The sequence below is a fragment of the Periplaneta americana genome, chromosome 1 (assembly GCF_040183065.1).
Source record: "Periplaneta americana isolate PAMFEO1 chromosome 1, P.americana_PAMFEO1_priV1, whole genome shotgun sequence".
NCBI lineage: Eukaryota > Metazoa > Arthropoda > Insecta > Blattodea > Blattidae > Periplaneta > Periplaneta americana.
This window is the reverse complement of record NC_091117.1, coordinates 77,212,891-77,227,460: the sequence shown is the minus strand read 5'-3', so window position 1 is coordinate 77,227,460 and position 14,570 is coordinate 77,212,891. Positions and strand designations below refer to the sequence as shown.

The 14,570-nt window shown below is 37.5% G+C and overlaps 1 protein-coding gene across 2 annotated transcripts in view; it reads left to right on the top strand.

Annotated features, from left to right (window-relative positions):
* LOC138696905 (uncharacterized) overlaps positions 1 to 14,570 on the top strand; it is a 43,341-nt gene that overhangs the window by 17,231 nt on the left and 11,540 nt on the right. For both annotated transcript variants that reach the window (XM_069822392.1, XM_069822384.1), the window contains exons 2-3: positions 4,435 to 4,552; positions 7,366 to 7,423. In XM_069822392.1, coding sequence (XP_069678493.1) covers positions 4,445 to 4,552; positions 7,366 to 7,423 — 166 coding nt within the window. In that variant the 5' untranslated portion in view covers positions 4,435 to 4,444. The remainder of the gene's footprint in view (positions 1 to 4,434; positions 4,553 to 7,365; positions 7,424 to 14,570) is intronic.

The window sequence follows — 14,570 nt, the reverse complement described above, 5'->3', positions numbered from 1 at the left end:
CAGTTTCTTCTCAGCCAGTGACCCAACCAATTCTTTTCTCTTCCTGATCAGTTCCAGCACCATGTTAAATCCATAGGTATATTAAACTGTGTTACATAGTGCATAATGTTCTGAATTTTATTATAAGTTCAGAACATTAATATACATACATTTATGATTACGCTCCGTATTCCAGCTACCTAAAGACAGAAGTTAAAGACACATTAGGTATATAGTACGCCGAACACAGGTAATGCAACAAATAAGGATATGAACAAACCGGTCATAGCTGCGTGTTCGTGGAGTACAGTCAACTCCCGACATTTTGAAGCTATACTAGTAAACACATACTTCAGCCGTGATGTTCATTTTCGTCGTGATCTTTGCAGTGAATAATAACGTGCATTCGTAAGTTACAGAACTTGAACATATGCGGATGTCACTTGAAATGATTTTATATTGCAAGAAATTCTTTCATTAGTACATGACGTTATTGGTGCATGATGTAGTACAAGATATTCCTATTGTCTGATATTTTTTCGTGTTTCATTAGGATGTTGCATGTAGTTCATCACTGAAAACTCACTAATTTTCTATGTACTTTTCCAGAAATTTCTTAAAATGTACGTTATTTAATTTATTAATTGGGATGTTGGCACTGAGCATCATGCTAGGCTACACAAATCCGTGCTAAACGTCGAGTTAATATGTTTATAATTTCTAGATTTTTATGGTACTGGTTCTTTTGGATTACGTTCAACACACTTTGTGTCTTTTGGTATTTCAGTGTTTTTCAGTGCATTGTTTTTGTCACTTTTAAGTTTATTTTACACAATTTAGGGGAGAGTCGGGTAGTATCGGACATCGGGTAGTATCGGACAGTGCGTTTCTTTTATCTACCACCATTGATAGTACCTGAATGACATGGTTACGTTTATCTATGCGACATCACAGAAACGTAACCATGTCAATCAGGTACTATCATCGTGTGGTAGATGAAAGAAACTCACTGTCCGATACTACCCGACTCTCCCCTATATATAAAGTTGTTGAAAATATTAGTTCAATAATATCAACTATGCACTGCAATATTACACACTTGAGCACCCTACGTAAGGCACTTTTCCTCTGCAATGAACCTTCAATCAGCCACAAAGATGTAGTTATTTAAATAATAAGACCAGTAAGATCAGTGATCGATAAGGTTATTCACTATGACTGCGTCTAGGAAGAGGGCAGAGGATGCGTAACTATTTTGTACACGAACGTACCTGTACCTGGCTGAAATACGCAGCCTATAATGATACACGTTGACAGCTCTTTTATTTACTCTTTAATTCACATGTAGGTTTGTGTTGTCTTTCACAGATACCAGGTACTCAGTTAATGGCACTCTACTGTGTTAGCGTCAGCTTGACTTAACACATTTTTGTGTCTACAGCATATATTCGTTAAAAAAGAACATTAGTCACACTTTGGTAAAATATACGGGAAACTTGTGATAGTTCACAAAGGAAGTAAGTGCTAATCCGAGTTGTTTGCGCAATATTTACCCGAAACAAATATAAATATAAAATCATGTTAGGTAACCTTTTTCTTAGAATCAGTAATTTAAAGTAGCAAGTAAGTCAGTAGGAACGCAATTAGGTAAAGTGATTTTGTTATATTTTGCATAATAATTCTTGTGTAATATTTTATATAAACAGACACTTGGGAATTCGTTGTTTTTAGCAAATGACGGAACACTTCTTGGCTGTCACACCTACATCGTGACTCCATTGTTAACTTCGCCTCTCTCCTTCAATGGAACACACTAAACAAAATTCCGTATATGATGACACATTTTTCGCATTCATACTTGTTAGATTTTACAATACAAAATGGTGTGCGTTCTTGTGACGAAGGAAAAAGAAGTGACTAAAAAAAAAAAAAAAAAGAGTTCAAAAGAAATATCCCTCCCCTCTTGATTCAAGCCCATCAAGGCTAGGGTCCGTCCGGCAAAAGGAGGACATGTCCTCTTTTTAATCATTTTATCCTGTTCGACAGGCATTAAAAAAATTGAAATGTTCGACATTTCGCATTTCAACTAGAATTAATGTGAATATTGAATAATGTGCGATATTATGCATAGAATATCTAAACAAATGGTAAAAACCTATAAAAGAATTTAAGTGCTTTCAATGGTTGTAGCTGGAGCACATAAAACATAAAATATGATTACCTATTGACATGTATTGAATTCTAACATTCTAAAAATGTCACTATTCATGATTCTAAGCTATTTTATCAATTTTATTCTGCAATGTACAAAGATATGAGAATCAAGTTAATTTTGACAAAGATTTAACTTTAGATAAACAATGGTGTAAATTCTTCAATTTCAATACTTCTGCGTGCACTGAAACTTTTTCAGAACTCTTAAAAATATGTCAATTCTATTTATTTATCCCAAGTCACAATGGAAGTGTGAGAGAGTATTTTCCCTAATATCTGCTCAATGGACAAAAGAACGAAATCGCATGGTAACGGAGACAGTCAGAGGTATCATCATAGTGAAATATCATTTCAAGGACATGTCCTGTGAACAGTTCCATAGTTGTTACAAGATATGTTTGTCTCTTTAGACTCTTGTGCACAAAGTGGGCTTCACCGATAAGTAGGGTACAGATGTAATACTAACCCAGCAAGTAGTGAGAGAACTAAGGTGAGCCATTGTCCTCTTATTTTAGATTCCATGTCCTCCTATAGAATTTCTTCTCATGGTAACACTAATCAAGGCATGAGTTTATACCAGAAGAACTGAGTTTACCATGACCACTTACATTAAGGTTTACTTTTCTGGTAGGTTATTTAACAACGCTGTATGAACTACTATGTTATTTAGTGTCGATGGAATCGGTGGTAGCGAGATGGTATTTTGAGAGATGAGGCCGAGGATTCGCCTATCAAGGTCTAGGCCTACTAGTTCAGTTATTTTGTGAATTAACATCAATTTGCAAGCTGCAGAAAAGCATGGCACAGCGCTTGAGACAACATAGTGAAAACACAAAATGACCCACACCTCATAACAATGAAAGAGAATTATAGGCATATTTCGAGTCTCCTTCTGTGATTCGAACCTTGATCTGCAGAACCTGTAGCGGAAAATACTCCCACCTGAAACAAAGAAGATATGATGATGTCATCTCAAGAATAGGAAGATGCTTATTCAGCTTCCCAATTTTTTCTTCAGTCGTCCAAAACACTTTCTTCATTTCCTAGGTGATATATGTAGATCGTCATTTGGCATTCTAAAATTGTAATTATCTATATTTCAATATTATCCTCAGAGTAACTGGTAACCTCCCCAGAAAAATGTTGTTACTCGTTCTTTAAGGCTTCTAAAAGGAAAATGGCTATGCCAAATCTGATATTTATGATAAATGATACTTTTTAAGTTTCTAACATTCCATTTCTAATATAGACGCGTGTGAAGGATAGACAAATCCCCTGCGGTGGCTAAGTGATAAGACCTTCAGCCTGTCACGCAGGCGGCCCGGGTTCGAGTCCCGGACAGGACTGAGATTTTTAATTGAAAAATTCGTCGTGAAACTTGTGGCGGTCAAGGTCGAAGTTGAGGTTTTTTGGGGTTTTCCCCTTACTCCATATTAGGCATCTACATAATTCCGTTAACATTTTTCCATTTCATCATGATTACATGGCATTCTTCGAACACGGACTGGAGACTCACGGAGAGGGCTGGAGAAGGGAGTTGTCTGATCGAAACCTGGGTTTGGGAATGCGCCTGGCTTGAGGGTTAGCGCAATGGGTCTTGAAAGATCACAGTGCTGGGTCGTAGTGCCTTTTCCCGAAATTCCATTCCAGTTCGAAGGATAGATAATGGCTAGGGTCCACACCTGTGGAGTAAGGGTTAGCGCGTCTAGCCGCGAAACCAGGTGGCCCGGGTTCGATTCCCGGTCGGGGCAAGTTATCTGGTTGAGGTTTTTTTCCGGAGGTTTTCCCTCAACCCAATATGAGCAAATGATGGGTAACTTTCGGTGCTGGACCCCGGACTCATTTCACCGGCATTATCACCATCTCATTCAGACGCTAAATAACCTGAGATATTGATAAAGCGTCGTAAAATAACCTATTAAAAATAAAAAAAACAATGGCTAGACGATAGTGAGTCACTTGTGCAGTAAATTTGGCAGGAAAATCGACATACTGAAGAAAACCATCGTCAGATTCTTTGGAAAGCCATCTCCTGTGAAGATGGTGGTTGGGACTTAGAAATTTGTGGAACGTGGTTTCTAAACATGATGTGACACGTCTGCTAGTCTAATGTGTACCGTTGGTTTAACACTCCACGAATAGACAGACATCGGTTGCATGTAGAGTTTGTGAAACCGAGAAGTGAAAGGCTTTGGTCTGCTCTCGCTCTGAGCCGTCTGATGCGGTACTTTGTTGTTACAGACATAAAGCGATGGTTAACCTGACCGTGTTGGTCGTGGTGAGTGCTGCAACGGTGTTCGCAGTGGTGGCGGTCATTGAAGCAGCGTCCACAGCGGAATGCATAAGAGAGACACACAGAGTAAGTCTTGTTTTATTCTTAAAATGAAACTGTGTTTACATTTTGAAAAGATGTGTTTGGAAACAAATGTGAAGCATAAAAATAATAATTCTGTTCGTAGTCTAACCAAGATTTTGTCCACTCGAGTAATCTTGATAGCTGGGTCCCTAGTGGTCTCTGTCTTCTCTGCAGCTGCTCCTTTTGTATCTGAAGATTCTTCTGAAGTTGTACCAGTCTTAGGAAGTTCGTACCAAAACATTGCTTTCAGGTTGAGCGCAACTAGGCATATATATCTATTGTACTAGCATTCTGCAGTAAGGTCCGAAAGTCTTGTCACCCTCTCCCTTGTTTGTATGTTAATGTGCATCCATTTTGAACATGTCATAGCAGATGTGTGACAATGGTTGATACTTTACGTTCCAGCTTGTTTAGTGATCCACAACATCAGTATGGGGTCGGCCTCGGTAGCGTAGTTGATATAGCGCTGGCCTTCTATGCTCGAGGTTGCGGGTTCGATCCCGGCCCAGGTCGATGGTATTTAAGTGTGTTTAAATGCGACAGGCTCATGTCAGTAGATTTACTGGCATGTAAAAGAACTCCTGCGGGACAAAAATTCCGGCACACCGGCGACGCTGATATAACCTCTGCAGTTGCGTTCGTCGTTAAATAAACCATAATTTATTTTTTTTTTCCAGTATGGGACCATCATTGTCGCGGTACAAAATCATGCGGCGTCATATCCTGTGAAATTTTCCGCAGCAAAGGCTGGTGTGTTTTCCCTGAATCCCTCCCCAACAGCTTGCTTCAAATTTTCAATTGACTGGTAGCCTATCGATGTTTCGAGACATGCTGCTTAATTATTTCCCAAAGGGAAATCATACCACCTTTGCTGCAGAAAATTTCACACAGGACATGGCGCAGCATCGTTTTGTGCCGCAACAATGATGGTGCCCATACTGATGTTCTGGATCACTAAACAAGCTGGAACGTAAAGTATCAACCATTGTCACAAATCAACAGACAAATAAAGGGGGATGGCAAGACTTTCGGACCTTGGTGTATACTCTGTTCACATAAATAACTCACAGTATATCAGCAACTATGGGTGGATGAAGTGAGTCACTACATTACAATATTATACACATTAGAGAAGCAGTTTCATTACGTACTAACGTTCGTTTGGGGTTGTGCAGTTGAATGAACGGTTTTCAACATGGCAGAAGTTAAATCCTCCAATTGCAAGAAGTTGAATGCAATACTTAAAAAAATTGCTGATAACCATATTAACAAACGCAAAAATATTTCACTGGAAATTATGTAATGTGGAAATTTAATCTATAAAACGAATAGTAGTTCAGGAACATTGTGCTATGTAAAATCACGCGGAACACCTCGCTTTACATGGGAAATGTAGCAATGAAGAGAAACAGTCTTCTTCAAAACCTAAGTCAAGTAGGCCTATACATAATTCTTATTCGATATAATGTATAATGTTGGAATGGTACAATATCCCTTCAAACAATATTGAATTGCCTATAACAATCATTCTCCTGCAGTCCAAAAATGTGGAAGTGACTGAAGCCGTGAGATATGTGGAAGAATATTGTTGTTCAAGTATATATAGGCCTATCAATCCGCAGAAGTCCCAATAGTTATTAAAGTAAATATGAAGTGTCCTTGAAAATAATTTTATGGGTTTAATTTATGTGCCACATACGAGATGCGCTATTAGATTCACAAAGCTATTGTTCATTCTATGATATAGTAAGAAATACTGCATTATATTTCAGATTTGATCGTCACGTCTTATGACTTAAGACGAGCATTTTTCGCATACAAATAGTTTTCTGAACGTAGGAGTATTTTGATAAAATGAAACATAATTAAGTAACAAGTCTAGAGACATATCATTATGCATTTATTTTGTTACTTTTATACGTATGAGTAAATTATTTTATATTGAAAATTACGAAGGTTTTAATTGGAAATTAGTGTACTTTTACATTATTTGCTTATTGTGTTTCATGCTTTATGACTATGGACCATTGGCACAAAGACAAGTTTGGTTACCACCCGACTGTACACTTCTTTTTGCGGTTTTTAGACGTTTAGAGCTGCTTGACTACTGTTCATTCGGTAGAGGTAAAGTCCAAGCTCACATAACTTAATATTTTCGGTACCAATTTCCTAGAGTCGACGGCAATTCGGAAGGCGGTAGTCTGCTAGCGTTTGCTGGCAACGTTGCAGTCAGCATCAATATGGCCGGCGGCGTTCTGCTCGTCAACGTTTTTAAAATAATTATATACCTTAAACACTATTTTCCGCGCCTGCCTGTGCAATACTTGTCTTTTTACAGTCTCTTCTTCCATTTATTTATCTTACACACACACGCACGCACGCACACACACACAGTAAATGGTAATTTTACTTATTCAATGTATTGAAACACTCACACGTGAACAAACGAACTCTGGAAGTACTTGTTATAGACTGATTCTGATTGGTTCTACTGTACAAGTTTGTGACGTCACAAACCAGAAATGCTACGGCGCATGTAGCAGCCGACCACCTTCCGAAATACCGTCTAGTCTAGTTCTGGTTGTACCCTCATGCTCAGAAATTGCCGGGAAATGTAGGCCTAAACAGATCACTTGCGTCCAAGCTTGCTGTTTGAGACAACACGCGCGAGGTTCTGCAAACAAGTAGCCTAAACAAGACAGACCCATATTTTCTTTGAAGATAAGTTAGGACATAATGCAAAAATGGTTATTTAAAAGAGAAAACAAAGCTGCAGTATTGCTTATTTCTGTAATTATACATTTTGTGTTTTGCAGTGTGTCCACAACACTGAGTGCTGCAGTGGCTGCTGTGTGGAGGAGAAGTGTGTTGCATGTAAGTGTATTAATTATTTAATTCGGTGATTTTTCCTGCTATTCGCCGCTTACCTCTGAGAATAGCGTACGTGCTTCTCATCCATCCTTCCGTGGTTCGATTTCCGGCATTGGTAGTGGAGATTTATCTTCAGTCCACAGGACTGGGTATTTGTCCTTTGTCATGTGCTGTCCTGTGTGTCCCGATGTTGGACCTGTGACGTGATCCACATGTCAGGGAGGCCCGCAATGTGTGACTGATGTTGATTGAAGGCGTGTCCTCTCTTAACTAACATGTAGGTTTATTGGCATGTAAAAGAACTCATGCTGGACAAAATTCCGGCACACCCGCGACGCTGATATAATCTCGGCAGTTGCGATCATCATTGAATAAAATATAATTTACAATTTTTACACGAGCATTGAATTATAAGTAGACAACAAAGATGAAGAATAAAGAAGGAAAGAAAGAAAGAAAGAGTATTATACTACCTGAAATTAATTACTTGTGAATCTCTCTAATCTAGAAATGAATGGAATTCAGATGTTGGTTAAACGAGTATGTTACTTAGCCTACTCGGAAAAGTCTAAAAATAACTTGGGGAAGCCACCGGGGTGGCTCAGTGGGTTAAGGCGCTTGCCTGCCCCGGTCTGAAGTTGCGCTCGGGCGCGGATTCGATCCCCGCTTGGGCTGATTACCTGGTTGGGTTTTTTCCGAGATTTTCCCCAACCATAAGGTGAATGCCAGGTAATGTAAGGCGAATCCTTGGTCTCATCTCGCCAAATACCATCTCGCTATCAGCAATCTCATCGACGCTAAATAATCTAGTAGTTGATACAGCGTCGTTAAATAACCAACCAAAAAAATAAAATAAAAAAAAAAAGAAAATAACTTGGGAAGACTGCGAGTTTAAGACCGCTGGGATAAACATTCGTTTTTGAACTTGAGACAATCTTGAACCCACTTTGATCTACGATTCTTCAAAAGAAAATACATCACTTGAATCTACTTTCCTTTCAATGGAAACTATAATGTCAGAGACTATAATTTTTTTGCCCAATTACGAGCAATTGACTGCTCCATTCACCCAAGATCTCCCTCAACCTCTTGAAGCAGAATTGCTGGATAACTTTCGACGTTGGACCTCGTACTCATTTCGCCTTCATCTATCATCTTCAGTAGTTTCAGATCGGTCGGGAGATCGGGCAGACGTGGTACCACGATTCGCCTACAGGTGTCGTCTGTCTAGAGGAGCTGCACAGATTCCAGGGAGACGGATGGGCTCCCATAGTGAATGGCAGACCAGGGATCTGGTAGCTCTGTGTAGATTGCGCATTGGTTGATCACGGTAGCTACGGCGCTGCGATCTTCAGGTCAATATAGGATGCAGCAGGACGTAGTACGTGATTTGCGAACAGATGTATCGATCTGAGGAGGCTGCGGAATATCAATAGGGAGACTCCGTCAGACCTAGATGTCGTAGTTGAATCGGTAAGATAACACCAAGCAGTGAATCAATCTTAAGAACTTCAACAATCATCCAACAATGAGGAGATCGGCACAATAAGTCTCAGGCTGCGATGCAAGCTTCGGGCCCTTTTCAGAAAAGGGGAAAAAAAATTGTTGCGTTTTCTTATTAATACCTACTCCTAATACGATAACTACGGTTCAGATAAAGTAGCTGTATCAGGATAGTAATTCTTGATCCATGCGTTTTGTTTATAAACATTAACTGTTGGGAAGAGCATTCCCCACCCTCTAGCTAAAACATCAATGAATGGGCAGTACAGACCTAGTTAATGCTTGTAAACTAAACGCACGGACCAAGGATGCCTATCGTGATACAACAGCGGTGACCAAAGCGGGTGTCGTGTTTACATAGTGTAATCACTGACATTCAAACGGGTACGAGGAGTTTCCTGTAAATTGCTGACTGTGTGTTTCATTCATGTACTGAAGGCAAGCAGTGGCTATATCATGTCGCTCAACGAACTCTGTCTCTACAAACAGTAAGAGGTGCTTTCGTTAAGAATGAGAAGGAGAACTTTTTTATTGTTCTGTCGGACAAAATGTAATATGTTTACTTTGCTTAACAGTTCAATTAGGCGTACTGTATATAGAAACATTAATTGCCACGCTGAATAATGTATTATTATTATTATTATTATTATTATTATTATTGTTGTTGTTGTTGTTGTTGTTGTTACTGACCTCTAAGTATGTGTTACTAGAATTCTTTTGTACGTGCATGAATATCGATATTTTTTTATCTTCTCCTTAGAAGGATAAAGTTATTAGGTTTTATCTCAATTTTAATCTTCTTAATCTTTAGATGAGTGTAACTATTTATTAGTTATTCATTTAATAATAATATTGTAGAAAAACTGATTCAATATTATGTGCCAACGAACTGTTAAACGCCAGGAATTTACGTGTCTTAAATCATAGCCAGGAAGAGAAAGATGAGATAAATAAATGTAAGGAAGTCAGCTACCTAATGGGGTTTGAAATATCTCGTGCTCTAAAGTCTTTTAATAGAACAGAATTTCTCAAAAAAGCAATGATTAAAATAACTTAAGTAACTTGTCCTTAAGAAGTTTTTAATTATGAAAAACTACGAATGTCTCGACCAAGTATCGAGAGAAGAATTTAGAAAATTCCTGATTATATTCAATAGGAAGGTTAAAAAAAGAAACAAGAAAAATCGTTTATTATTCACTGGCTCTTGATGACAGCAGTGACATTTCTGATACAGCAAAGCTTGAGATTTTTATCCGCGGGATTGATCAAGATGTTAGTACAGGAACCACCACTGGTTGTAGTTTTCATGCCAAGTACTCTTCCTTCGTCTCCTTACTTCATAGACTGTCTGTCGCATATAATCACTGCAGCTCGAGTTTTGGTCACCGCTGTGATACAGCTACTTGATTCGAACCGTAATGATAACACAATCATTGGTACGTTATGTTTTATTTAACGACGCTTGCAACTGCAGGTTATATCAGCGTCGCCGGATGTGCCGGAATTTTGTCCCGCAGGAGTTCTTTTACATGCCAATAAATCTACTGATATGAGCCTGTCTCATTTAAGCACACTTAAATGCCATCGACCTGACCCGGGATCGAACCCGCAACTTTGGGCATAGAAGGCCAGCGCTATACCAACTCGCCAACCAGGTCGACCTCATTGGTACGGTGCGGCTTCTTTCGGAAGGGAAGTTTACAGCATCTGTCCCTGAATGAGAGATCCCTGGCAACACTTCCTGTCCATTTCTCGCCCATGTCGAAATTTGGAAGTAACACAATGGGGCTACATGATAAAGTGTGTGTAGCTCCATTCCAATCACCATTAAACATAATAGCTAGCATTCATCCAAGACAAAGGTACCCTGACAACAGTATATATCACGAGAGCGCGTTGACCACAGCAATTTTTTGGACGGCGCAATCCTCTAATCATCAGGCTAGGCCAAACAATGAGAGAAGGACACAGATGTTTCAAGGAAGCACTCCTTGTCGGAAATCACGTAGTCACGTACATCGTTTGACCTACAGTGTACTACTCCTACCCGCGTCTCCGTGAGCGCTTGAAGTTAATGTGTGTGACGTAATGACTTTATGCTCAGAACAGTGAGTCATATAAGCGGTGTATAAATAATACCCGTAGGTGTAGTGCTTCTGTGTGTTAATGAATTTAAATAAAACATCTGATATGATCAAGGTCTAATGTGTAATATGTGTTGTTAATTACATAATGACAGGAACAAATTTTCATGACGTCATATAGTTTACGAGATATAAATTAACGCATACTGTAGTAAGCAATGATGGTTGAAAGATTTACTACGACTATTTCGTTTATATGACGTCATTCCATTTTCGACCAATGAAGTGTAATGAAATTTTGAATTCCAACCAATCACAGTCAGACTTTGCGATAATTTCTGCAGCTAGATTTATCGCTATCAATTTATCGCATGGTCATTCTTTTGTTTAGTCGTTGTCGCCAACTGTTTCCCCGTAAATTAATGATCATAAATACATTAAGATGCAACTACACGGTTAACTTTTCTTTCAACTTTAAAGCAATGAATGCAAGATTGATATTTAATATTAATTAATATATTTACGCAGTGAAGACCACGTTCAAAACGGCGCACCATGTAGACACAAAATCTTTATGCATCTTAATTGAACGTACCTTTTAAACTTGATTCTTTCAATATTCTTCCCAGATTGCACGCATACGCGATTGGAATATTGAACTGTGTAGATGCAGCTTTAGTTCCGTTACACACTACAGCGAGAATGCGTTTGTCGAGCTATAAAAATGCTTTCATGTAGCACTAATTGTAAGTAACGGTCGAAACAAGGCACAGCTGACATTGGTCCTGCTCCCACAGGTACGAGTAACTTAACCTATAAAATTGTAGCCTATAACATTTGTATTGAAATTAAACAAATAATAGACGTTCAAATTGATGTAACATCATCGCATAAACTCAAAGACCTTGCATAGTAATAATGTCTTTGATCAAACTGCCTTTCGTATGGCGTAATAAAATTCGTGTTTTAATTAGGCCTATCTATACCAAGATGGCTTCACTGTGTAGCAACATGTCTCGCTGTGAATACAAAAGCATTGGTATATAGCTGTCCCCACTGCTACTGTTAAATTAAATTATGATTTCAGCAGATAATGAAAATGTATTTGTTATAATAATAAGAGTAAAGTGCAGTACATGTAATTAACATTGTTAAACCTGTATTTCGCTTTTCGCAATTGGCATTACTGAATAATAACATCGAATTTCTTTATTGCAATAATCTATATTCATCTACGAGTATTTCAACTTCACAATGTCTGAATAGGTTAAGTATTCGTTAATATACAATTATTAACATTTTGGGATCGAATTTTAGGGATATGTTACTTAAATTTTTATTTTATTCACGAAATAGTCCTAATAAATGTCACTCGAGGTCTGAGATTTCCCAGATAAATCCACTCGCTTCGCTCGTGGATTTATCGGCAGATCTCAGACCTCTCGTGACATTACTACAGACTATTTCGTTTATATGACGTCATTCTATTTTCGGTCAATGAAGTGTAATGAAATTTTGAATTCCAAGCAATCACAGTCATACATCGCGATAATTTCTGCAGCTCGATTTATCACTGTCAATTTATCGTATGGTCGTTCTTTTGTTTAGTCAGCGTCGCTAACTCTTTTCACGTAAATTGATGAGCATGATTCCATTGTACTAAATAAAGTGCGAAATCCTACTTCCATATTTACATATTCATCTTCTAATTCCATGTCCATTGTATCTAAAGAAAATGACACTCCTTCATAACAATTGTTCATTTAATTAATGTATTAATCAGGTTATTAGTAAATATATTATAAAATGTCTCAGCAGATAATGAAAACATATTTCTGTTGTAATAACAAGAGAAAAGCGCAGTACATGTAATTAACATTTTTAAATCTACATTTCACTTTTATCACTTGGCATTACTGAATAAAATTCAATTTCTCTATTGCAGCAATCGTTATTAATTTATTTCGACTTCACAATGTCTGAATAGGTTAAGTATTCATAAATATACAATTATTAACATTTTGTGAGCGAATTTTATGAATATATTATTTTCATTTTTATTTTATTCACGAAGTAGTCCTATAGATATATCCACTGAATAAACAAAATCACTGACTGTCTATAGACATTCGTTAAAATATATAGTCAAATCCTCGTATAACGATAAACTTCTCTATTGAGATTAAAACTATAGCTTCCGGCATAAAATGTATTCCTTCAATGTAAAAATTCTCCCGATATAACGATATACTCTATTGCGATACTGTATCTCTATTGAAGGATACACTTTAATAGTCCTCAGTGTAGTATTTTCCCTCTCTACTACGATAAAGTCCTGTAAAATGAAATGTTTGTCGCTAAACGATGCAGTATTAGTGATGTTTCAGAAGAGTATACCTATTTAATGTCTTTGGATTTAGTAAGGTCTTTATGTGTGTCAATTTCCCTGAAGGGAGCTCTGAAGCAAACTGACAGAAGTGCTTTCTTTAAAAAAATATAGGACAGTACAATGGGCAGCATATTAAGAGGGTTTTCAATGATAATTTTAACACTTTGTACCATAATATACACACCAACTAAGCTGAATAGAAAGCCTCTTACCAATTTAAGTCTTATTTTTAAAACCCTCCTTATAATAATACATCTCTTTATAACAATATTTCCCCCTAAATATCGTTATAGAGATATTTGACCGTACTTTAAAAGCAGTCTACAATAAAAGTATTGAACAAGTGATGAGCTTTAACTTTACTATTTTGCTACAGTACAAAGATTACAAGCACTAAAAACTTGATGGAAAAAAATAAGAACACAAATAGTAAAGGCATCCAGTGTATCAGTATTTTTTTTTAGAGATGTGAATTTGAGAAATAAATATTTGGGCATAGAAAGCGAATGCAGAATAAAACATTCGTAATAGAAAGAAAATCCAGGATAAAACATGCGTAAGACCTCTTTTAACAAGTCATAGAAACAGGGTAGATACAAAAAGGACCGAAAAAATGATGTCAGTAACGGAAATCAAAATACTCCGAAGCGTCACAGGTTATACAGTTTATAAAATAGAAGAGATCAGGAATTTAATATGAAATTCAATATGTGATAAAGAGGGTAAATGAAAGAAAGAAAGAAAGGATGAAGAGATCATGTGTTAATGATACCTGATGATCGCCTTCCAGAAATTGCTATGATAGGAAAATCGCTAAAATATTGGCAGAAAAGTTGGCTACCTGCCTCTCAATGAATTAATGGCATTGAAAAGTACAAGACTCGGTCCTAACTTAAAAGAACAAGAAGTTATGCCACGAAATAAGCAGTCTTTTTATAGAGAGTTTTTATAGCAGAGTTTTTATATATATCAGTACAGTACCGTACAATACGTAATGCCACAGTCTAGTATATACAGTTACGAAGCTCAATAAGTAGTAAATATGCATCCATAGATAGTTGCTAACCACTAGGATCGCTAATATCGCCTCGTTACAGACGATGCAAAATCGTACCGGCACAGTCTATTGTTCCTAACACCCTCACAACTAAAGCTTCGTGACTGTATATACCGG